Raw genomic sequence first — 25,785 nt, forward strand, 5'->3', positions numbered from 1 at the left:
CATTTAACACGCTTCCAAGAATACCACCAGACACTTTTAGATGTATTTACAATTATTATTAATGTCTATCCCAATTATACATATATCATTCTTGGAGATGTCACAAAACAATGTGACCAAATTTGCCAAACAAATGCATTTATCCTTCAAACATTTCCCTGCTCACAATTAGTAATTGCAAATCAATATGGCATAACACATACAGTAATTTCTTACAACATTCTGAAAGCTTAGAATCGTACTACAGTGACCATAAACCCTGACTGATAGCTATTCATACATGTCAGTGGTTATCCTACTATATACTGTGCAATCCATTTAATAGACAGACAAAATGTAAAGGGTCAAAAAGAAAACATTTACTAACCTCTTCCATTAGATATATTTTCCATTGTGGACACTATAAACAAAACTATAGACAACAACAGCTTACCAGACTCTCATAAACATCTGTGCTACCAAAATTTAATATAAAAGGCAAAAAAAAGTAAAAGTACTTAATCATCTTGCTTTAGCAGACCAAATGGAATAAAGAAAGCCACATGCTCTAACAAAATTATAATCAAACTAAAGAAAATGATGGTGTCCTTATTTGAAATTATCTTGGAAACTCACCCGGGTACCATCAATCATTAATCCAAACACAATTATGATACTGGAAGAATATTTGAACGATATTGCTCTGCTAGCATCACCAATACAACGTAAAGCAGACAAATTTTAAACCCTGCACATTTGTAACCGAAATTGTAATTCAGGTAAGCAGGACTGACAAAGTATACCTCTTCAATAACATTTCAGAATAATACTAAGTAATATTCTCCCCTTCAGTAATACCAAATGTATACAATATTAATAAATCTACGTAAAACAGATTCTCTTTACAATATCTAAAATTGTTATTTAACAACTCTGTACATGTTATCACAATAGCATTTCAAGATTATTTGCTTCTACTAATTTTTAAATCATTTCCAATAGTGTCTATATACATTGCAACAATAATACATAATCATCTTTATTATTTCAGTAGTTCTTTCTAAGCTACAAATATAACAAAATCACAATGTAGACAATCTGCTTATTTCTGTGTTTCTTTTTTTTTTTCTTTCTTTTTTTTTTAGAAAAGAACAGAGCAAAGCTGCAGATATTAAGGGATAAACAACTGCTAAAATGAACTGTAATCTGACTCTAACAATGGCATTAAAATTGCAATATGTAGAGAGGCTACCGATTTCAACTTTCGAAATATGAGATGTATACATTAGCCATGTTGCTGTCCATAATTAAAATGGAAATAGGCATATTAAACTCGACCAAACACAGCCAACCTCTGGTACTGAGAACATTTTAAAAAATCCCCAAAATTGACAAAATATATATTTTAAAAAAACTTTATTTAACGCAGGTCACAGATCCTCCTCCAGAAAACAATATCCAATTGTTTTAATAGGAAATAAGTCAAATCAAATCAAGCTTTATTTGGTCCTTAGAATAAAAATCATAAAAGCAGAAACCAGCAAAAATAGCCATAGATAAAATATGTCAACATATACAAAAAAACGCACACAAATTCATTAATATAAAAATCATAATACATACAGTACATAGAAAAACATAACCAGTTAAATAATCCGTCAAACGTTTTTGTCAGTCTCATCGCAGCTTTTAAGAAGCATACAACATTGAAAATACCTTCTTCCTACAACAATTGTACATACAAAAGGGCAGATCAGACTTGAGAAAAATTAACTCTTTTTAGCAACGGGATAATAAATGCCTTGCTTTAAACCTTGTAAAATTTGCAAAACATTATAAAATGCAAAGTGCCCTGCAGGGACAAATTGTAACAACCACAGGACTCCAACAAATTATCCCTGTTCCTCCCCAGAGGAAAAGCTAAGAAAAAATGGAAAAAGGTCAAACCTAAATCTGGTCAACAAAAAGCGCTAATACATACTTTTTACTAGTAAAAGATATGGCTCCATAAAAGAAGTAGACTTCAACAGAAGGTGGGCATTTACTTGGGGTTTCAGGAGGGCAGCCTTTTCTTGGGTGCTAGTCCTGAGCAGGAAAAAAATTTCTTTTGCCCATTTGTGGTCAGTCCTAACGATTCCTTCGGAGTACTAAACTCGCTCCTGCCTAGGCTTTGCGAAACATCCTTTAAATTACTTGAGCCAAGGAATCTGAAGTGAGTGTTCAAGGGACATAGAGCCTTTTAGGAGCTCCTTACTCAACTTGGCCGTAGGCCTTGTCCAGATATCTATCCATAAGGAGATCAGGTGAAAAGCTGTAGTGTCCTTTATGTACCCCACATCCAGTTCCTCATGCACAGAGAAGGTAGGTGTGCTTTGCGGAACACACAACAGATATCTTAAAGTTTTCAATGGTCTGAAAATCGGTTTGATTAACAAACCCCCAGACCTCGTGCTTGTAAACTACCTTGGAAATGCATTTTGCCTGGTAGATCTTAAGGACTGCCTTAATCGGTCTTTTCCCTAGTCTTGAAGCAAAACTAAATACAGCTGCATTTGCCTGTATAAATTCCTACGCACAAAAGGACGCCAACACTGCGAAGAATCAAATAACAGGCCGAAATAAGAAAAAAACACTTGTATTTCGGAAAACACTGGAACATGTCTTGGTCTTATGGGGGCCAACGACCATCACTTAAGATTTTTGAACAATAATTGATAAATCTAGGACCACCATGAAGGCAGCGAAAGAGTTCAACAAGGACTAAAGACCCCTAGCTGTTCTGGCTATGATAACCGCATCATGCACATATATGAGCACTGGTAATCACTCAGCTCCCACCTGTGGGCAGTCTTCTTTGGTGTCAATCAAGACCTGCTCTAACGTGTTGATGTACAAATTAAAAAGAAACTGTGCCAAAATACAGCCCTGCTGAACCCCCTTTTTGATGTGAAAACTTCTAGAACATTTGAGATTGCTAGAATAACGTACTGAAGCCGTAGTATTTATATGCAGATCCCTTAAAAAGAGGACAATGTCATGGTACACCCCCATAGATAACATGACCTGACATAATTTACCTCAATTAACTCGGTAAAACGCTGAGGAAAGATCCATAAAACCAGGGTGAACTGAACTGCGATGGTATATTGGCTTAAAACTATATAACGGTTTAAACCCTGATCTACAGTTGACCTCCCTGAATGGAAGCCATACTGTACTTATGAAAGCCTATAATTTTCATCTGCCCACTTCCTTTATCAGTCCAAAATTACTCACCCTACTACCTTCGCGACAGAGCCGAGAAGTAAAATGGGCAGACAGCACACCGGGTTGTCCCTGTCCCTTATTTTGAAGACTGGAATAATGATAGAAAACGCCCATGTCTGTGGACGTCTCTTCCTAACCAACATGGTTACAAGTGAGGCAAAAACTGGGGCCCATACTTAATCATCACAGATATACATATCTGGAGGAATGCTGTCAGATCCAGAAGCCTTACTCCTAGTTAACCCTGATATGCCCTTCTTGACTTCCTCCAGGCAGAATACCAAGTTCGAGGTCCCGGTCACCATCCCCTCATCCCCTACTTCATTAGTGTACATAGTCTTAAAGGACTCCTCAAAGGAGGAGACCCAATCATCCTCAGTGATATGGGACCCCAAGGACACAGCAGTTTCCAGGGGCAGAAATGGACTACTAACGAGTCCCCAGAATTTAGAACTGCTTTTCAAGGTACTTCAAGCCGGTCTTCCCAGGCCGCATCCCTTAAATCATTCTTACACCTTGTCAGCTCCTTTTTGCACGGAGTGTGACTATGCTTCACTAGGATAGGTTCTCTAGGCTTACTGCTCAAGGCATACATGAGCTGCTTTTAACCAGGGAACAGCCTTTGTCAAACCATCTGGGCCTATTCAATAATACTCTGTGACACTGGGGCCTTAGATGCCATATTAGAAATCACTTCAACGGCCCCTAGAACTTCACGAGGTGAGCTACTGACCTGTAGACAAATTCTAAACTAATTCTTGCAATGGAGTACAATGTCCTATAGAAAATATCAGTCTTTAACTGCGACCACTTCAGTCTCCTACCCCGAAACGTAATTCTGCTAACTACTCCTACACCCACCCCCGAATGTTTGTGAGCCAGAGGAGACCAGTGTAAGGACACAGTGATTATGATCACTAAAAGGGCTCATGGGTATCTGTCTTGATGAGAAAAGGGATGCAGAGACAAAAATGAAATCAATAAATGTCTTGCAGCCTCTCCCAATAAAAGTAGGATTTAGAACACACCCAGATGGAGAAATCTTATCCAAAGAAAAAACTAAATTAAACTCGCTCAATAAAGCATTAAATAAGAAGCCCTGGTGTGAATGTTCTAAGTGATATCTGGGAAATAGCATACATCCGGACTCTTGCTCTTCCCTCACCCTGGGATCCTCACACAAATGGACATTAAAATCACCAGCCACCATAATATCAGCAGTGGATGTATTAGTACCATGCTTGTTTCGTAAAAATGAACCCAGAGACTAAATATTACTTGTGTATTGCAAATTAAGCATAGCATTGTAAGACATTTAACAATATCAACTTGGAGGGTCCAACTGAACTAAATACCAATTCCTGCAAAGAGACCCCTGTAGTTAATAAATTAAACTTCCCCTTAATCACCAATGATACAAAGATAACCCCAACCCTCCCCCTTTGGTCTTCCAGTCCAAGATTACATTGCTGGGGTGAAAAACGTCTTGTACCCCTCTAAGAAAAAAGTTAGATGTTGCCCAAGTCTCCTGTAAACAGATCACTCCGAAGCCTCTTTTGAAATCTTGCCCCATGGGATCCTTCAACTTGCCCGCAAGCACAGCAATATTCCAACTAGTGACTTTAATCGCCTTTTCATCCGAGACCAGTAGATCCTTGACATGCTGGTTGGACATATTTGAAGTAGCCCCCATCCCAGTGGCTACCAGTTCAAGTCGGTCACAACCATCCAAGTTGGCCAGGGGTGAAAATCTGCTAGTAAACTACAACTCCCCAAGGATCGCTGAGAGGCTGTGCTCAACCGAAACTTGATGACGTTGAGTATGCCACCGGTGTAACACTGAGATACGGTCCCCTGACAGAGGCCTATTTAAAAACAAACAATAAAAAAAAAGAATGGGAGAGCCATAATAGAAGGCAAGTCCAGCATCAAGATGACTAGTAAGAGAAAGGATCCTACCTGCAATCAGCGGCATGTTAAAATTTATGATCACACAATCACCCACCAGAGATTTCTTTGCTTTACCTATCAACTTAACCTTTCTGACCATATACTCCATCTTCCAAAGTGCCTCTCCAGAGGAGAGTGAGTCCAGCCAATGAATCACCTTGTATTTCAGCTGACAAACTTTCTGTAGAGACCGGGTTAAGTGGGGGCACACTGCCCAAAACAACAACGTAGGGAGTAGCTTCTGTGGGTAAATTTGGCTATGCTGTAGTAGACTGGAGTTCTAACACCTCATGTTTAGGAGTATGATCTTGATTTACTGCCTTCGGGCCTTGCAAGGAACCATGTGGACAAATGGCACCCTCCCCTTAGATCCAATAGTCCCAGTAGCCCCCTGTTGAGCTGCAGAGACTGACTTATTCCCCAAAAATCGCCTACCAGGGTAGGCCTGCACGCTCATAGATGTGGCTGTGCACGATGTAGTAAGTAAAATGTCACTCTGAGTACTAGACCTCTCGGCTTGCCCTTCTCCCAGTGTAATTGGAGCAGGCCTTGGGGTAGTCGGCCACAGGGAGAATGGTAGAGGTAATGGTGGAAAAGCAATCTCCCATTGATTGCACTAACTGATTTTTCCTATTCAACTCCAGCTCGACTGCAGCCAACTGCTCTCGAATCAGAGCCAACCTAGTATCCAAAGCAGAGATCAGAGTCTTGCAAAAAGAATCCATTAAGGTTTCCAACTTGTCCTTTTCCCCTGGCAGGTAAGGCTTTTGACTTGGGCGATTGAATAGTATTAACCCAAGGTCACTTTGATTTACAGCCAGCATCTTGTCTGTCTTTTCTCTACCACCCCCATGTCCTTATTGGCGGCTATCAGTACTTCTGGTTCCAAAGGGATGGGAGGAGTAGTACTAGGCCTCAATGGAGAAGAGGCCACGAAAATAGGCATGACCATCAGAGAAACCTCTTGCCTTCCCTCCACCAGGGCAGTGTTTCAGCCCCCAAGCCTACAGTTAAGGAACCAGGTGAACAGGCTTCAGGGGTATCCGAAAGCGGAGAAGTAGAAGATTAAAGGTGGAGTTCCACCAACTGCTTTAAAGCACCAGCAGGCGATTTCGGTTTCCCTATCAGAGAATAAGTAACAACAAATGTGATATAAAGAAAAATGAAAGAGAAAAAAACACTAGTCTAAGGATAACAGCAACAAAACCCCAACCAAGGAAGTCACGGCCCAGAAACTTTTAAAGGAAGGTTAATTTACGTACTGCTTGGACTTAGTCACAAAACACTTGCAAGTGCCTACTGTAAATTAGCAAATCAAGCATGAAGCTGTTTAAAGCATACCTCCAAACGGACAAATCTGCCTTGAGTCTTTATCCCAGAAGAGACGACCAGACTCCAGCGAAGATCCAGTTTCCAAAATAGTGGCAAAAAACAGAAAGCACCGGACGCGGGCAATAAGACCACACAAAGCAAGTGTTCATTGGCCAGAGCCAAGAGAGGGGCCCAGCCAAGCCTCCTCGGGTCTAACTGGCACAGATGGGCCCACCCTTGGCCTGGGCATTGCCTGGGCGTGTCCCATTCGCATACCGCACCGAGGTAGGTGCTTTTCAGTGAACCGCATGGGGGAACTGGTCAAAGGCTACTCCACGCAGATTTCACCAACAGGCTTATGGGACATAGTCCCCAGATATCAGCGGAGTCACCATAGTCATAGCAAAGTTACACTAACCGCGCAAATGGTCAAGACAGAAAATTATCAATCTACAGGTATTAAAAATGGCATCATATCCACTGACATGGACCCAATCACTGATCCAACTGTGGAATATTTATATGATTTTATTAAAGCAACCTTTCTGTAGAACTTACATGTATGTACATTTTTAAATGTCAGCAATACAGCCGTTACAAAAAAATCCTTCATAACTTTACACTAGTACTTTTCATTTCACTTTAATATATTCAGATCTCACACTTCAGGGTGCCCTTGTTTTGGGTTCTCCATCTTGTAGACAACATCATTGCTACCTGCTGTGAGATCCATCACCTTGCACAAAGGATGTGTCTGAGCCACAGCTAGAAAATCCCATTTGAAAGGGGACCACACCATAACAGCTTCCAGAACCTTAGACAATGAATCTGCATCCTGTATCTGGAAAATTAGTATAAAACGGGGAGGGCAAGGCAGCCCACTTTTTTCTTGTTCAAAGTTCTTCTTGACCTAGGAAGGGCGTGCTCTGCAGAGGACTCTAAGGTCTACTCTGTAAGCAAGGCTGGTGTCTTCTTGACAGTCTCCCAGAGGTGAGGGGCTATCACCTGAAGTGTACAACTTGTTGAGAAGCTTAGGGTCTACGCAGGACCTAGAAGTCTGCCTGCTTAGATGAGTAAGGAGACTGCCTGGCCCTAAAGCAGGAAGGACTACACATGAGGAGGAGCCCATCGTTTTCTGACATGTGGAACATCCAGATGTAGCGGACTGCCTTCAGGAAGCAAAGCCTGTATCAAAGAGTTGTAAGGGTTCTCTAAATCCCCCCCAATGTGGCTTCTGTCATGGGCTGCATGTAGAAGTAGCCATTAGACTATCATCCTGCTATTTGGCATTCCGATGCGGTCTCCAAAGTACTGGTATTGCCACTGCCTATCCGGATTGCTCATCTGAGGAGCTACTTGTGCAGGCCCAGAGGCTGCAACTGCTGAAGACAAGTGCCTGCCAAGCAGGCCTGTCGTGCGGTTAAATATAGTTGGCCAAAGAAGACTGCTGTCTGCAGCCCTCCTCCCCCAATCTTCGCTGCAGACACCAAGATTGCTAACTGCACCATCCACAGCCACTGTTCCACAACTCCATTGACCGGGTAACACTCAAACTGAACTTGCAATAATTAAGACTGCCCAATATGCACACAGGGGAAACCTGCTGCTAGAGTGCAAACCTTTCCTAGTAAAAACTCTGTGGACATAAACACTGTTTAACTGACCAATGAACTATCCACTGGGGTAATGTGCTGTGATAGGCACCTTTGCCTAGTCAAAGTTAATGCCTATATGTCTTTGCCACGTTACCATAGTCATTGGGAACTTCCATGATGGTGGGGGATGGGGAGATGAACACTGTAGACTGCATAGACCTTCAGCATGATTTGTGGGAGAGGTTGCATCCTTGTATGTGGGGCATTCTTGGAATGTGTAATATTTTGTTTTTCTGTGAGATTAAAGAACTTTCTAACTGAAAGCAGGCACTGGGCTGGGCAATGTGTTATTGCCTGCTTGTTTCTGAGTTTCCAACCCAACACTACCTCCCTGAAAAGCCTGTGGCACCTCACTGTCATTACCTTGAGAGACAAGTGTAGAAAGGTTTGTACTTAGCCCAGTTTGCGGAGTCACAGGCATACGGACCCCAGTGACAAACCACTTCAACCAGCACAGTTGTGGTCCAGTAGCCCATGTCTGCCATGTGATTTCCATGTGACGATGTTTTTCTTTGCTTTTTCTTATGTAACAGATGATTCATGTTTGACGCCACGTTGTCTTAGCTGGGGTGCAGGCAATCCTAAATGGTCTTAAGTTTAGTTCAGTAGTGTCTAAACTATGTGCAGAAGTTCTGAATCTATGCCAGAATTTCAGGGCAACCATTATGTAAATGTTCTATTTTTATGTTTGTGTATGTAAATCTCTGATGTAGGTGCCTGGCAAAACTGTCATGAGCCTAAGCCTCCTTGACCTACGTTTAACAGTCCTGCTTTACACTATTACGGGTATATATGTTTTTTATTTTGCTATGCTACAGATGTAGATACCTGGTTTACAGTATCTTATCTGTTAACTTGCAACGCTTCCTGTACAGAAACCGCTGTCATGAGGCCATGTGTCGTCTGGGAATTGTATGGAATTTTCCTATACCATCAAGAAGCATGCGCTGGTGACTGAAGAAGTGATCACTGATCACTGATCACTGGCCTTGGTGTCACTTCTGATTGACCTGAGCCACGACCTTGGATATCGCAGTCGACTGTGAATAAAGAGGCCTACCAAGATCATAATAACTAGGCAGAAGCCAGCTTGGATGCCAGTTTAGCAAATGAAGCGAACTCCAGACTAATCTATAAACATATAAATATTTCCCAAAACACCCTCCTAGAAAAAAAAGAACTGTCATTATCTAGGAGTGTTGTAAAACGCTACATGTCTCCTCATGGTTACCTCCGAAGGCTGGAGTAAAGTACACGTCTGTGCTTTAGTTGAATGAACTGGCCGTCATGGCCCTATTGGGCATTTCTCCCACAGAAACACCATATTAGTAACTAGTCAAAGTTCTACGGAAGGAAGAAACGCACAGGAAGGAAAAAGGCTGTGAGGTGATAGGGCGAGATCGTGATCTAGAAAGACGCTACTGTAATATTCAGTACATTACTACTGTTGTATTTTAGTGTTAATTTGTAAAAAAAAAAAAAAAAAAAAAGTGCCGGTACCCAAAGATTTCTCAGAAGCCTGCAGGTGTTGGTGCCGGATGTCGAGGTTGCCGAACAACAAAGCTGCATAGTCTTGATTCCACCACCTGATTATTATTTTTTTTTTTCTTTCACCACCAAACATTCTCTGTCTCTTTATTTCAATCTTACAGGTTCTTTTTTGTCCCTGTTTTCGCTGTCCCGGTTTTTGTGCCTTTCTCTTATTTATCCTTTCCTACTTTTGTGTTCTTCTGTCTTTTAGGTCAGTCTGTAAAGAAAAGTAAGAACCGGTCTCTAAAAGTGAGTGCCAATGGTCCCCCACCAGGAAAAACCAGCTCAAATTAAGAGCTGAATTTAGTGGGTAAAATGGAGAGGGCCTTGCTGGCTGTCCTAGCCTCTGGAGAAATCTCAGATAATTACTGGGAGTGCGTATTCTTTCCCTACTTGAACCCTAAAAAAGATGCAAGCAACCTTCTGACAATCTCTTCTACTGCAAATAAAATAGACTCCAAAACGCCTTCATCTTGGTTAAGTGTCCATCCTAATCTACATCAAACAAGGTAAAATGCCCCTCTTCCTATATTCCAAGGTGACATTGTGTCCAACTGGCGTTAAACTTCTGGAGGGAACCCTTGAGTTTATTCACTCGTGCGTGGCAACTGGATGTGGCCACCCGATAAGGTGGAGGACATCATTTACATCAACCTCTATCTTGGAACCGCATAAAGGCTAAAGGCATACTGGATCCAAGAGTGCAAAGGAGAGAACCTAATGGAAAACTTGTAAACCAGGATAGAAAGTGTATTCTCATTCACTGTACATTCCATATGTTCGAATAGAAGTACCCAAGCTATGAATACAATCACTAAAACTACTTTAAGTATCAAATGTTCATGTTTTCCCCTAACAACTTTGAAACTTCAAATCACTTTTAAACATTTAGTGTTTCAGGTTACAAATGGAATGGACATCTTCGATTCCTGAGATCCACCAAGAAACTCATCTGCCACGCAAGGTGAAGCAGATGCAAATTGTACTTAAGGACACACATTGCTCAGGTGGAGTTCTGGAAAAAAATAAAACACCCAAAAGAAATAATTCTGTCTGCCATCACATGCTAGAACACTGATGCTTTTTGCTGCACTTTGCAGGAATTTATGGTGTAATTTACACCATCCTTTGAACTCTCATTGTAAAATATACAGGCTGAGCGGACTCGTTGCTGTCTGTCTCTGCCTCATGTCATTTTGGGAGTCAAATGGTAGCGAGGGATAGGGATCCTGTTATTTGGTGCCCTGTTCACCACAGTAAAGAACAGGTTCCCCTCGATCCACCACATGAGGGATGAGGGCTTTGGGCTAATCAATGGTATGTTCCTAGTGCTCGTTCCAGGAAGTTTCTTCTAAAATTAGGTCTGTTGGATCTATCCATGCTGCCACCAAGTCATTTAGATAGTTGTCATTGTACATTTGCTCCTGGGCCTCGTGCTATGCAGTGTCACACCGCAGCTGAAAAGAGAAATTTGGAGATGGGGAAATCAAATGCAAGTGTCTTAGGAGGGAAGACTGAATAAAAAGGCCAACTTGAGCATGACTAGTCTACCTCAGAATAAGCATCACCTGGTGGTACTTGGATTCCTTCTCTTCCAGGCTAAATTACCTTATCTGTCATTGTGGTTGCCAGGAAAGAAGAGGATGATATCTTGCGCACACTTGTGGACCTGGAGAAACAGATGCTGGAGCTGATGCTTGAGAACCTGGAACTGAGGCAGGACCGGGATCGAATGATAATTGAGGTGGAGGGCCTGTACCGCCGGCTCAGTCCAACCCGTCACACCACCAGCCAGGACTCCCAGTGCTACAGCCTCAGCATGAGTCAAGACAGTCGAAGAGTAAGTTCTGTAGACTTCCCTCCGCTAGGGCACATTAGGTCTCCTGGCTTCATGTGACTTGTAACCTACTACCGCTTCTCACCCTGTGACTTGTTATTGGCACCCTGTTTCCTGTGTCTTCTCCGTGTCACTATGCCTCCTACATTGTTCTCCTGCTCCATGCCTTGCACCATAACTACTTGCACTCCTCCTATCTTCTCACACTTTCCTAAAAACCAGAGCCTTTTCTATCTCACTAGGCTTCTTTGGACTTCAGCAGTCAAAAACTTCGAGGTGAAGACAAGTCGAATGAGTGTGTGCAGGAGCAGGCAACAAGCAACATCAAAAGCCAGTGGCGCCAACTGAGGAGACACATTGAAAAGCTACGTGGACAAGGTAGGTGCATCCAGGCCTTACCATTACCAGTTTATTATCCCTACCCCTTCAGTTGGTGTAGGATTTTCTCAGACTATTGGCCGGAGTGTCCCAGCATGACGGTGTCCTTTGAGTACCTATTATTTTGGTCCAGAGCCAATCTGAGATTAATGGACGATATTATTAGTAGATGCATTGGTTTACTACTGGGGAACCAGCAAAACTATTGTTTGAAAATTAAAGAACCCAGACTCTTCTCCAAGATGTGTCCTTGATACCAAAGTTGATCTAAGCTGATTAAAACCTTATGAATTTGTCAAGGCGTTCAATAGCTTCTGATTGAAGAGAAGATTTCGTTTACTAATACACGCATTTCACAATTGCTCTTGTCCCATTAGCCTGTGAGTCCTCTCTTGATGGGCCTGCCATTTTTTTTTCGTGTTTTCCAGTGCCAGGAGCATTTTCTGTTTGGGCACCGAAGTTCAACTTCAAGTCTTATTAGTGGCTTCACAGCAATCTTCAACAGACACACGTCTTTATAGTCTCCTGTACCACATATAAATAATCTTTCATTTGAGGCCATCCATTTCGTAATAGTTTAGCGCCAGGTTGTTTTTACATTGGGAGAATGCTTTTGCCTACACAACTTCCTGAGCGCATGGCTGCTATTTATTTAAAGCATTTAAAAAAAATTACTTCCGAAGGTGTTTCGTAATCAGTTTTCTAATTGTGCTTTAATGTTTGTCGCAAAACGTTCCTTCATAGTTCTGTGCCAATAGTTTATGCTGAGTGAATTTCTAGCATTATGCTTTTTAGACAAACATCACATCTTTCTTTGCTTACAACTAAATGCATTAAAACAATGTTTAGTCAAATCTCGTAGATCACCTTTCTATAATATGAATTTAAAATGCACGGATAGCGTGGTGTACACAAACCATAACATTTGTTAAATCGTAACAAATAAGCAAGTGTCTCTTTGGACAGTGGAATTTCTCTCCTTGTGTAGTTGGTATTCTATGTCCGGACCAGAGGCTCAGATTATGCTTCTCAATTCTTTACTACTCAAACAGCCAATGAAAAAACAAACATTAAAGAGGCTTTGAACCCCGCCTCCCATAACCACCAATAGCAGACCAACATAGTCTATAAACAGGGGAGGCACCAACTGACGTCCTCTTACTTTGCTGCTTCGCAGTCGGATAAGTGCCTTCCCATTTGTGCCTAAATTGATCATGGCTATCTGTGATTTTATGGTTGCATTGTCCTTGCGCTTTGCTATTATGGGCGCGATAGAGTGAGTGTTGCAACCGTGATTAATTTCGGTTTCTGTTGACTTCCGTACCTTTTCGCGTGCTTCAGTCTTCTTTGCCGGCGGCTTTGTTTATTTTGCCGTGTTCCCAGGCGTGCCTCGCTTGCGCGCAGCAGGTTAGGTTACAGCGGCCCCTGGGGCTTTATTTGCTTATTTTCTCCCTTTTAACCGCTCGCGGCGGTTATTTTCAGCGTCCCCACCTTGCGGCTATTTTTGTCTTTGCGCGGGGCGCCTTGTTGGCCTGGCAACGACCAGACAGTCAGGCAGAGCTTGCCTGACTTCTAGGTCACGAGTTTTGTTGTGCTCATCAGGAGACGCACGTCTACAGCCCAATTGGGCTTTTCAGGTGCATACAACTCACGAGGGAGGGAAGTGACGTGCGTCAACTTCCCTCTCTCATCGGACTATGGACGCCGGCCCCGGGCTGACTCAACAGGGGCAGTGATATATATATAATCTTTATCCTGCTGTGCCTCGTTTTTTCTCCAATAGCAGTTGCTATAGATTTTTTTGTGCAGGCACTCGTCTCCTGGTGCAACACATCTAGCAGTTTAGTTTCATTATTCTGGGATTTTCTGACACCCTGACCTGTGCTGGCTGGTGTTGGAACAATTTAAAAACTTGCTTTTTTCAGCAATTGTGAGCACTTCAAACTTTGACGTATTGACAAGTGGCAATACCATGTCTGATGAAGAATATCCTGGTCAGGGCCTGGAGATGTATGGTCCTTATGAAGACGAAGATTACTATTTTGACCTCTGTTTTGAACAGGTTATTGACTCTTCCATACAGAAATCTTTTAGATAAGGCAATTTCATCAGCCCTTGTACCCTTATCCAAAAATATTGATGACCTGGCTGGCCTTTCTCCTTCTCTTCCTTCTGGGGATACTTCATCTCCGTCTGTACCTTCTACTGAGCAAATGTGGCCTCACAAGAGCAAATTGGCCAATATACCTTTTCCTTCTACCTCTGAGCACACTTATGCTTCTGATCCTTCCACGCCTATTACTTTGCCTACCACTGTCTCTGATTCGGGCTCTGCTTCCTCTCAGGATTCTGCTCCACCTAAGAAATGCACGAAAAAGCGTAAACTTTACTCTTCTTTCTCCCCCTCTCCTTTTTCTTTCGAGCCATCTGATATTATTCACCCTAAACCATCAGATTGGGCTCCAGCCCCTGCTGTTACAGATTATATGCATTTGCATATTTGAAAAGTGTTTGAGAAGGAGGTCCGATCCAGATTGAGATCGGAGTGTCCGCGACCAGATTTACCTCATAAAACTGCACTCACTCCTGAGATTGACAACACAAAGATGAATTTTCTTAAATATAACAAGGACCCAAAGAAAGGAATAGACAGGGCCCTCAAGGCTTGTCAAGATAAATTGCTAGATGTGTCTGGTACTCTTGCAAAAATCCTCAAATTGGCTCTTCAGGGTCAGGAAACTGGTGCAGCAATCCATCCGGAGGTGCTGGCTGGGTGGACGCAACGTGCACTGTTTCCTTGGAACTACGAATTGCGCATTAGCGTCCGAACGCAGAAAGTCCGTCTTACTGCGTATTGGCCCTCATTTGGCAGATTTGGCTTCGGCTGAAGTAGGCCCTCTAGCCGAGGGGCAACTTTTTGGGGACAAGTTTGTGAAAGACCTTGCAAAGTTTGTTAATACTTTCACCTCTCTGGATAAATCTCAATCCTCCCTTAAAACCATGTTTAATCCACTTTTTGGACGTGCTGGTCAATTTCGAGGACGCTCGACCGGCCAGGAATTTCAACAAGGTCCTGCCAGAGGTTCTTATCCAAGATGCAGGGGTTATACCCAGGACCCTTCCTAAGCAGGCTTCTGCCCCTCCAGATATAGAGGAGCACGCAACCGCAACAATCGTGGCACACATAGAGGATACAGAGCCATTGATAACACCCCCACAGGTAAAAAAAATCTTCCTCTTCCTTCTATCCCTTTAGGAGGCAGACTAAAATTTTTTATTAAAAAATGGGCTTCCATTTCCTCAGACGCATGGGTTCTAGATACTGTTCAGGGGTATTCCATAGAGCTGGTATCGGTCCCTCTTCAACACGACTTACCTCATCCTATCCTTTTTTCCCAACTAGCAAAATCTTTTATAGATGGCGAAATTCAGGAATTGTTAACAAAAAAGGCCATTGCGATAACTTCCGTCACCCAAGGGGTTTCTGCAGAAACGTTTTCTTGGTGCAAAAGAAGGGAGGAGGTCAGAGACTAGCACTCAATTTAAGGCATTTCAACCCATTTGTGGTATACCGTCACTTCAAGATGGAGGGCATCCCTCTGTTGAGAGATCTTCAAAAGGGAGATTGGATGGTTAGTCTAGATCTGAAGGATGCTTACTTATCAGTCCCCATAGCGCCTTCCCATCCACTATATCTCCAATTTTAGTAGAGAGACATTTGGTACGAATACCTGAGGCTCCCTTTCGGGCTATCTTCAGCTCCGTGGGTGTTCACCAAACTCTTGAAACCAGTAGTGGAACATCTTCGCGAGAGAGGCATTCAATTGATAATCTATCTAGATGACATGATTGTCATGGCTCAGGATCAATCTCTATTGTTGACCCATCTGCTATGGGTGGGCTCTCTTCTTCAGGATCTGGGGTTTGTGATCAATCACAAGAAATCCTGCATGATTCCATCCCAACGTTTGGAGTTCCTGGGATTCCAGGTAGATTCTGTACAAGCCCAGTTGCTTCTTCCCCCTCAGAAAATGAAATCGATCAAGAGAGAGTTGAAGATGGCGTTATCGAAACAGATGGTTTCTTTGAGGTCCCTAGCACAGATTGTAGGCCTTTTTGCCTCTTCGATCCAAGCGTTTTTTCCGGGCCCTCTCCATTACAGAGGTTGAAGATCCATTTCCTTCAACGGGGTTTCTCGTACGAACACCTTGTTCCACTCTCGCTAGAAGCCCTGGAAGAACTTCAGTGGTGGCTCTCTCACATGGAGACATGGAACGGCAGGGCCATTTTTGGGGACATTCCCAAGGTGGTGATAGAATTGGATACCAGTCGCTGGGGCTGGGGAGCGAGATGCGGTCCTTTTTCGACAGGGGGGAGGTGCTCCTCAGAGGAATTGCATCTCCACATCAATTGTCTGGAAATCTTAGCGGGTTCTTTTGCCATCAGATCTCTGTCTCCCCTCAGGAGCAATTGTTGTATTCTTCTGAAAAAGGACAATGTGTCCGCAGTCCGGTATATCAACCATCTGGGGAACGAGGTCTCGCCTTCTGGCGAATATTGTCAGGGAGTTCTGGCATCTTAGTCTGGATCGGAAGATTATGGTGATTGCGGACTTCCTTCCAGGCAAAGACAACTTAGTGGCAGATTGGAACTCTCGATTTTCTGAGGGATTCCAGTGACTGGAAACTTCTACCTTCTGTTCTTCAGAAGGTCATGGGGTTATTGGGACCTTGTCAAGTGGACCTGTTTGCGTCTCGCCTCAATTTCCAGATATCAAAAATTTTCAGCTGGAGGCCAGATCCTCTGGCCATGGCGACGGATGTGTTTCTGCAGGATTGGTCATCCCAGATGAATTATGTGTTTCCTCCGTTTGCCATGATTCCTCGAGTCGCAACGTGCTTGTGACGGAAAGCAGTGTCTGCAGTTCTCATAACCCCCTTTTGGAAGAGTCAACCCTGGTTTCCATCCCTTCTGGAACTCTATTGCCCTTCCTCTTCAACTCCCGGTGTTTCCGCAGCTCCTTCTGGATCCGGTGGGTTCCCTGCATCCTCTTCTTCTATCAGGTCAGCTGTGTCTCATGGCCTGGAAAATATCGGGAGATATTCACAAGTGCAGGGCCTTTCGGCTTCAGCTTCCTCGTTTATACAACAAGCTTGGGCTCCTTCCACCCACAAACGATATTCCCTGGCATGGAAGAAGTGGGTGGGTTGGTGCATTCGAGGAGATGTGGATCCCGTGGGATCCGAAGTCAAGGACATTATAAATTTCCTGTCTGAGTGCAGACTCTGGTCTATGTTACAGGTCGGTAAATAATTTTAGATTGGCTAATTCTGCTGGACATTCTTGGATTAATAATAAACCGGCAGGGCAACACCCTTTGGTTTGTAAATTGCTGAAAGGTATCAGAGTGGCCAACCCACCTAGACCACACTATTATCAACTTTGGGATGTGAAAGTTGTATCCTTTTTGTCTAATGGGCCAGAGAATCATTTGTTATCTAAGAAACAATTGTCCGCAAAGTATTATTTTCTCCGTCTGGGGTTTCCTTTATCATTTCTAGGCGTACCAAATGTATGTCTTCATCTGTGGATTATCCAGCATTTCCACATAATGCTAATTTGTGTGTAGTCAAATGTTTAAAGGTTTATGAGGAACGCACTGCAGGTTACAGAGTGGATCCAATGGGTCCTCTTATTTCCACCCAGAAACACTTCAAACCAATTTCAGCAGCTACTTTGGCACGCTGAGTTTGTTGAGTGATGTCTGAGGCGGGTATTGATATGTCTCTTTATGGGGCCCATTCTACCAGAGGGCCCATGGCATCAAAAGCTTTTCTTTTGGGTTCCAGATTCGAGGATGTTCTTAGAGCGGCCAATTGGTCTAGTGGTTATATGTTTAAAATGTTTTATTATAAACCTATAGTACATGTGTCTAATTTGGTGGTGGATCAGCTTTGAACCAGCATAATCTGAGCCTCCGGTCCGGACATAGAATAGAAAATATTCTAGTGTAGCGTTAAGAATCTTAGATTCTATTAAGGACACGGAGGCGAGGATTATCGCACCCAGTATATAAGGTGAATTGAATGATATTATTCAATGATTTGTATTGGAATCTTTTGTTTCCTGCCCTGGAAATTTTTATCATATTATTCTCGAGTCTTATAATGGATTTTTTCTTTCAGACACGGATGCCAAACAAGGATGAACTTTGGACGAGCCGTCGTTTGGTTGTTCTTGGTAAACTGGATATTTGGTGGATTGTTCTTCGTCCCAGAGACTTTTGTTGGACTTGATCTGTGTGGTTTTTTGATTTTCAAAGAAATAGGACGTCAGTTGGTGCCTCCCCTGTTTATAGACTGTTGGTCTGCTATTGGTGGTTATGGGAGGCAGTGTTCAAAGCCTCTCATGTTTATTGTTTTTTCATTGGCTGCTGTTTTCGAGTAGTAAAGAATTGAGAAGTGTTATCCTCGCCTTCGTGTCCTTAATAGAATCTAAAATTCTTAACACTACACTAGAAAATTTTGTATTCTTTGCCATTATGAATACTAACCTTTGTTCCAGGAAACGGAATCCACCTTCTGCCTGCCCCCTCCTTTCGATTCAGTCTTTCTAATCTTCATTGTAGTTTCTGCTGCCTTCAGTGTTGAAACCGTATTTTCGCACAGCGAGTAGTCATTTTCGTGTCGCTCCGAGTCCAAGTATAGATTGTGCTTTGCTGTTTCTCATTCTAACATTTGATTTATGTTCAAGCCAATAAGTTACTTTCAGTTTTGCTGGCACGCACTGGCCCGCACGGGCACATAATTGTGTGTACAGGGCCTCTGTACATTAAGTTATAAAATCTCTTCCAGCTATTTTTTTTCTTGTATTTGGATGCATATGGACCTTTCATCGTTTTGTTATAGTTGGAACACTCAACCACAGACGACACCATAGCAGACACATCTGCAGCAGATCCTACTACAGCAGGGAGAGCAGCAAAGGGAGCCGCAGCAGCTGCAACAGTTGCAGGGACCACGTGCTTGATAACTGCTGTAATCGGAGACCACTGCTGTGAATGCAGCCTCCACTGTGACGGGAACAGCAGCAAGCACAGTTGTAAATAGGGCCGGCTTTAGCGCTGGTGGTGCCCTGTGCGACAGACTTTTTTTTTTTAGCGCCCCCACCCCATGACTACCACCCCAGATTCACTCACTACTACCTGGCAAAGGTACCCCACATTGTATTGTAATAGTATTTATATAGCGCCTCCTACCCCCAGACGAGGCGTCGAAACATCTTTCCATAGCTCCTCTCTCACATACATTACTTCGTTTTAAAGTGCTTGTAAAGGCTGGCTCTACTAATCCACTCAGCTATCCCCATAAAATATAGGGCCAGATGTACGTACAATTTTTCCTGTCGCAAATGGCCTGTTTCGCAGAATCGGACCATTTGCGACAGGAAAAAAAAACATTTCTGTATGTACAGACCCTATTTTGCAATTCGGTAATCTATTTACCAAATCGCAAATGGGGTTTACGAGTCACAATTAGGAAGGGGCATTCCATTCTAATTGCGAGTCGCAGTCCAATGTATGATTGTTTTGCAGTCACAAAAATAATACCAGTTAGCACCAGTCTCAAATTGGTGCTAATCCATTCGCAAAAGGGAAGGGGAAGGGTTTAGCTCCACCAGAACCGCAGCAACCGCTGCAAGGAATTCAGACAACAGCACTGACCACAGCACTGACCACAGCAGGGACCACAGCAGGAAACAGCATGGACCATGGTTGCCACCACAGCAGTGGAACAGCTCCCAGAACAGTAGTAAAACGGTAGCAACCACAGCAATGGGCACAGCTGGCTTCACAATAAGGACAACAATTCAACAAACACAGCTGCAACTTCAGCCACAGAAGACAGATTCACTGCTGCAGGACCACAGAGGGCACGGTGGTGGCCACAACTGCTACCATCCTGATCACTATAGTAGGAGCAAAGAATAGAACAATCATTGCAAGCACAGCAATGGTGACCGCTTCCACCACAGCAGGAACAAAAGTAAAGTTCCCAGCTTCCATGAAAGTAGGGCAGCAGCAGCCACAACTGTAACAGCAGGGATCACAATAGCAATCCCAACTATCACCATAGAAAGGAACACAACAGCAGCTGCCACAACAGTGACCACAGCTGCCATTACAGCAATGAGCCCAGTTATAACTGTAGCTGCTGCTATGGCAGGGACAGCTGCCACAGCTGCCCGCACAGTAGCAACCTCAGCAGGGACAGCAGCCATGGCCACAGATGTAACCATAGCAGAGAAAACAGTGACCAACAGTGTGGGTCACAGCGTCCACATCAGTAGTATATGGGGCACCACAGCAGCGACCACTGATATAAAAGTAGGGACTATAGGAGTGTTTACAGGGGCATCATGGCAGTGACCACTGCAGAGACCAGGGCCTCAACCCACCTTGAGCATTGTACAAACAATTACAACAATAACTTCTACCAAAGCAACGGCTACAGCAGCAACACATTGTTTCACTGCCAAAACCACAGCAGCAATAGCTGTAACAAAAGATAAAAGCATATGAAGTAGTTTTAAAATAAAAACCACTTTCGCCACAGCTTTACCTGCTGGGGGCATAGTGATATCCACTGCAGCTGTCACAAAGCAGCACGACCAGCAGGGATCACGGCAGCAATAAAAACGTGATCACAAGATCACATGAGCAACATCACACCACCGACCACCTTAGCAAACACTGCCATGACAGCAGTAACCACAGCAACTGTATTGACTGCAACAGAGACCACGGATTTTACCTTAAAAGGGAAAACAGCTGTCAGAACGCGAGGGACAATACTAGTGACTGTAGTTAAAACCACTGCAAAAAACAGTGAGGAGTGGAATGCTTGGATTAATGTCAGCCAATGGTTATTAGTTTGGGCCATGTTACTATGCATTTTTTGCTTGCAGTGCCACTATAGACAAAGACCAACGATATGCAAATCGGCCTTGACCCTGCTTCAATATGAACAGTGCTGTCCAACTGATAACCTTTCCCCTTTGATTGCAACACAACCCCAAATCAGTTTGAGTTGTTGGGCCTCACAATCTAACTACAGCGTCCATTCTCTAGCGCAGTCATCTCTGGACCCAAGCCTACCTGTAAGCACTCTCATTTCACAAAAACAATCACTGGCAAAGCCAATGGGTCCAGCATGAATGTGCTAAAGCCTGTAAACACAGGCATGAAAGACTCATACTCTGTGCTGCCAACCCCTGTCTCTTTCCAAGTCTGTGACCTCCTTATACCTCAAGCCATACAACTCTTTACATACAGCACTTAGAGACCTGGCGCAGGTGCCAGAGACCTGGCAAAAAATATTCTGTGCATGTCTGTGTTGCATATTAAAGTCAGTTTTTTTTTTTGTTTTTTTTTTTCTCTTGCTGGGTTGATTACTGCTCTCAGTTGCACATGTTGTTCCCTTATCCTTGGTAGTTCACTCTCTTTTTGCTGCAGGACTCCGTCACTGTCAAGGTCCCCTCTTCTGGCTTCCTTCTCTAACCGATTTGGCATGTTCTGTGTTACCCATTTCGTTTATATGTCCTGCTTTAGGCTTCTCTTGTCTGTCTGTTCTAGGCTCCACTTTCTATTGTTTTTTTCACCTGGTTCCTGTTTACGGCCCTTTTCTTACTGAGGTTAAGGTTACAGAAGTATGTTGCTATTGATGCTCACACTTCCCTATGTCTAGTTTCCTTTGTTTTTGTATGGTCTTTGTTGCTAGAGAAACCTTGAACAAATGACACAGGGAAAAACATAGAACTTAGGATATGTTGTGTTCTTTGCTCCACTTCCTGTCATTAAGTACTTAACAATGGTGTGCTCTTTAGTTCTCAGATTTTTAGTATGTCATCTGTTCGGTATTCTATTCGCATGTCCTCTGTTCTACCTTTCACATTTTATTTGTAAGACCAGTTTTTTCTGTTGCCCATTTGGTTAGTTAATACTCCTTCTTTTTTTTTTTTTTTTTTTTTAGTTACTTTTTTAATACCTCATGTTGTACTCTGGTCTTAGTTGTAGATGTCATGTGCCAGACTCCTTTTCTCTTATGTTCTCGCATCGCTCACCCGTATTCTCCTTTCTATTAAAGCTTATTCCTTTGTCTTTTTTTTAACAGGTTCTCGCCCAGCAGGGCAAAAGCGTGAGCGGGACCTGGTGAACAGTGTCACGGACCATGACAAGGAACTTGCAAAAGTCAAGGAGGAGCTGCGAGAGATGAAGCTGAAGATGGGTGGCCGGTGGCGTACCAGCAAGAGTCAGGACCAGGAGCTTCAGGAGCTGCGGTGGGAGGTTGAAGAGAGCAAGAGGCTGGCTGAGACTTGTGACCTGGAGCTGGAGGAGCTGAGGCAAGAGGTTGCAGAGAGCTGCCATATTGTAAAGAAACGGACACTTGAGCTGGAAGACCTGAGGCAAGAGATGGAGAAGAACCGTCAGACGGGAGAGAGCCGGGACCAGGAATTGGCTGCATTGAGGCAGGAGATTGAGGAGAACCGAAGGAAGGTGGTGGAGAGTCCAGAGCTGGAAGACCTGAGGCAGGAAATTGCTGCTAGTCGGGAGCTCATATGCCAACAGCAACAGCTATTACAGGTGAGTGGAGATCCCCATCGTGGTAGCAGGAAAGGTATTCAGCATGTATGGGAGAGTGACTGCAGAATTCAAAGGAACCTTCGATCTAAGCCGTTCTCCAGTAGAGACCCATCCACATTTATCTACTACGGTTGACAAGCCAAAATTGCAATCGGTGCTTCGCCTACCTGTATCTCCCACTGTGGGATTGGTGAAGATGCACCTTTGGCTTAACAGCTTCTTGTTAGCACTCCAACAGTATATTCAGGTGAGATGTCCCGATAACACTGTTGCTGCTGGTCCTAGGTGTGTAGGTTCTGCCATCCTCGCATACATCACAAAGTTGGCAGCCTCATCATTCCACCTCGCTAGCATTCCCTCCTAATTTTGGTAACTCGTTATCAAACATTCTTGAGTGGAAACTCAACTGAAATCCTTATTTTTATAAAAGACAACTGGTTACTGTTGTTGTTTAGCACCTGTCTACCTTTATGGCATTGCAGCACTATCAGTAGTTCAGGGTTCACTTTCCAAGCTGTTCATTAGCTTCAGTCGCGTACTGCAGTCTGAGGGGGCTTGTGGCAATGTGGTGTAGGATAAGATATGTGCTGTAGAACTAGCCTTTCAGTGAGTCCAGCATGCCTAGATACAAAGTTCAAAATTAACTATGCACAGTACAATTGTGTTCCTGCCATAGCAAACTGAAAAACCTAATGTTGAAAACCTACCACCTCGAGTCTCATCTCAAAATGACAGTTGCTTTGGGATAGAAACTAGTAATCTGCTCTGTTCTACCCAGTTTGTCCAGTTCTTTCTAAATAAAAAGTGATTTAGTCCTTCTCTAGAAGACCTTATTTTGTTTTTAATAACTGAAGTATTTCCCCACTATTAGTAGTATGATTTGTTTCCAACGCTCAAAGATTTGCACATTTTAAACATTGCTAAATAATCTGACGTTCAACGAAAGAGGGCAGAAGTCATATTATCCAAATTTGCACATCCGCTAGATGGAGTTTCCAGAAGCATACATCGATTACTCTGGATGGCTAGACATCTCGATTTCTCACATGTTGGGCCTGACTGGCAAGGACTTGGAGTAGACACCGAAATCCATGTCATTGTGGACACTGATCCTAGCCCTGGTTTTTCACATTGCAACCTAATGCATTTTTGGAAACTGCAGTCTTGGTTTGCTTCCTTTGCCCTAATTCGGGTAACACACCCAATAGCAATGATCTGCAGTTGAAAAGCTCAGGACTGGACCATATGATGACATGGAGTAAGGTAGTCACCATACAGACACGATTCATCCTTCCCTGTAGGTAAGTAACCGAAGGGCAATATGCTGCACTGTTTACCAAGAGGGGATGGGTGGCTTAGTATTGAGGGGGGAGTGCCTTTCCTGGCTGCAGGGATGATTGAGAACTTTGCCCCCAAAGTTGTGCCTCTAATCTGAGCTGCCTTTTAACTAAGATTAGGTTACAATATCAAAGGATGGATTTAGGAAGGGGTATTTGGCCACCTAAAATACTTTAAAACGTGGTTGCTACCCAAGTGGGCCAGTAAAATCACCTTGTTTCTCACCAAGCAAAGGCTGGTGCTTTTCTTTCAGGATTGTATTGCTGAGATTTTTGTCACCATGTGCTTGTAGAAAATGTACTTAACTTTTTATGCATCCTCAAAAATATTTGTACTAGAGAACACTGGCCTCAGCGCCTCCTCTGGGTGGCTCTTAAAACCTTTTTTTTTTTATAGAGCTACGCTGTTCCTAAGCACTCTAAACAGATGTTAGAATTATACAATTTAATGGCACTCAATTTACTGAAATGAAAAGATGAAGACTGACTTAATTTTGCCGGTACCAAACGTATAACCTTTAGATCAATGAAGCGGCCAGCAGTGAGTGCCTAACTCACTCATTTTCTATCATACATTTTAGATGCATGTTTTAATTGTACTTAAACCATGGTTATTAAACAGACCTATTTGTGTGTTCTGCATCTTACGGGCAGTTTGTATTTGTATTCCCACCCCGTGCTCCTATCATGGGGGAGGAAGCCCCGAAAGCTTCTGTCCCATGCTATGATAGTGACTGGAGCTGGGAGACCTAATTAATGTTCTGATTCCACTGCCTGGCCTGGCTCGAAACGTTCTCGGTTTGCAGATGGTACAAATGCAGGAAATGCAAGGGCTTGCAAATACTGAAATCCTATTAATGCTTCTTTAACTGCCTTGCCTTGATTTTTCGGGAAGTGAGCCTACTGCTGTGACTTGCACACACTGGCTCGGAATATTCCTTTAGCCTTCCTTCTTGCTTGTCGTAATTCTGCGTCACTGACTGTCTTGCGCTCACTCAATGCGAGTGTTGTAGGCCAATGTTGTGGTTGTGTTGGCTACAAGTACTGCTATAGTCCTGCTTAAACTTCATGTGGGTGATCATGTTCTATGGTGTTGCAAGAAGTCCTCAATGGGCCCAATCAGTTTTTACACAAGCATACTTCCTGATTACGGGTTTCCCCCATGTCGTGATTTCTTTCTGATGCTTTGTGTAATTTTCGCTTACGGGAGGCAAATTGGAGCAAAAAATAATTTAGATGTAGCTGAGCCTCGAAAGGCTCGAGTCTGGCTCAGGCTCTGGCCTCTGGGTAGGAGCCTCGGGACACAAGCAAGCCAAACTGTTTATTCTTTTCTTGTTTTTCTTTAGTTTGTAGGGTATTTAAAATGTCTGTAGCATTGGCCAGCTCCTCCTCTGCTGTACCTAAAGCGATCCTCATGGCCACGGACGTCTCAACACTTGGAAGGCCGGCCTTATCTAATACAGCAAGAAGTACTGCAGGGATCTTCCTGGCAGACACGCCATGGCCTTTCCTGCTGTGCTAACTGTAGTATCGGCGGCTGCAGGCAGACCAGGACGCAAGATTGCGTGCAAAAATGGGCACAGAACTTTTTTTTTTTAAACCGTTGGGCCACGGCCGCCATATTGGTGCGAGCAAAGTCCTGGGCACGACATAGGGACCAGGTTCCTCTCTACATACAATACATCGGGGTTTGTAAAGCGCAACTACTCATCCATAAGGGTCTCAAGGCGCTAAGGGGTTTGTCCTCTGAGCTTCAGTCGAAGAGCCTACAATCTTCATTCTGGATACAGCCTACCCACCTTCCCTAGTCTTTCTCACATAGGTGAGACAAGGCATACATAGTCTCGTAATCGTTGGCTGGAGAATAAATTGGGTCTCTGGACATTTTGTTGGCTGTAA

General features: G+C 43.5%; 1 protein-coding gene across 3 annotated transcripts in view; it reads left to right on the forward strand.

Moving 5' to 3' along the window:
* LOC138292094 (afadin- and alpha-actinin-binding protein-like) overlaps positions 1-25,785 on the forward strand; it is a 68,310-nt gene that overhangs the window by 26,789 nt on the left and 15,736 nt on the right. For all 3 annotated transcript variants that reach the window (XM_069230470.1, XM_069230471.1, XM_069230472.1), the window contains exons 2-4: positions 11,325-11,532; positions 11,772-11,907; positions 22,080-22,549. In XM_069230470.1, coding sequence (XP_069086571.1) covers positions 11,325-11,532; positions 11,772-11,907; positions 22,080-22,549 — 814 coding nt within the window. The remainder of the gene's footprint in view (positions 1-11,324; positions 11,533-11,771; positions 11,908-22,079; positions 22,550-25,785) is intronic.

The sequence above is a fragment of the Pleurodeles waltl genome, chromosome 4_2 (genome assembly GCF_031143425.1).
Source record: "Pleurodeles waltl isolate 20211129_DDA chromosome 4_2, aPleWal1.hap1.20221129, whole genome shotgun sequence".
NCBI classification, from domain to species: domain Eukaryota; kingdom Metazoa; phylum Chordata; class Amphibia; order Caudata; family Salamandridae; genus Pleurodeles; species Pleurodeles waltl.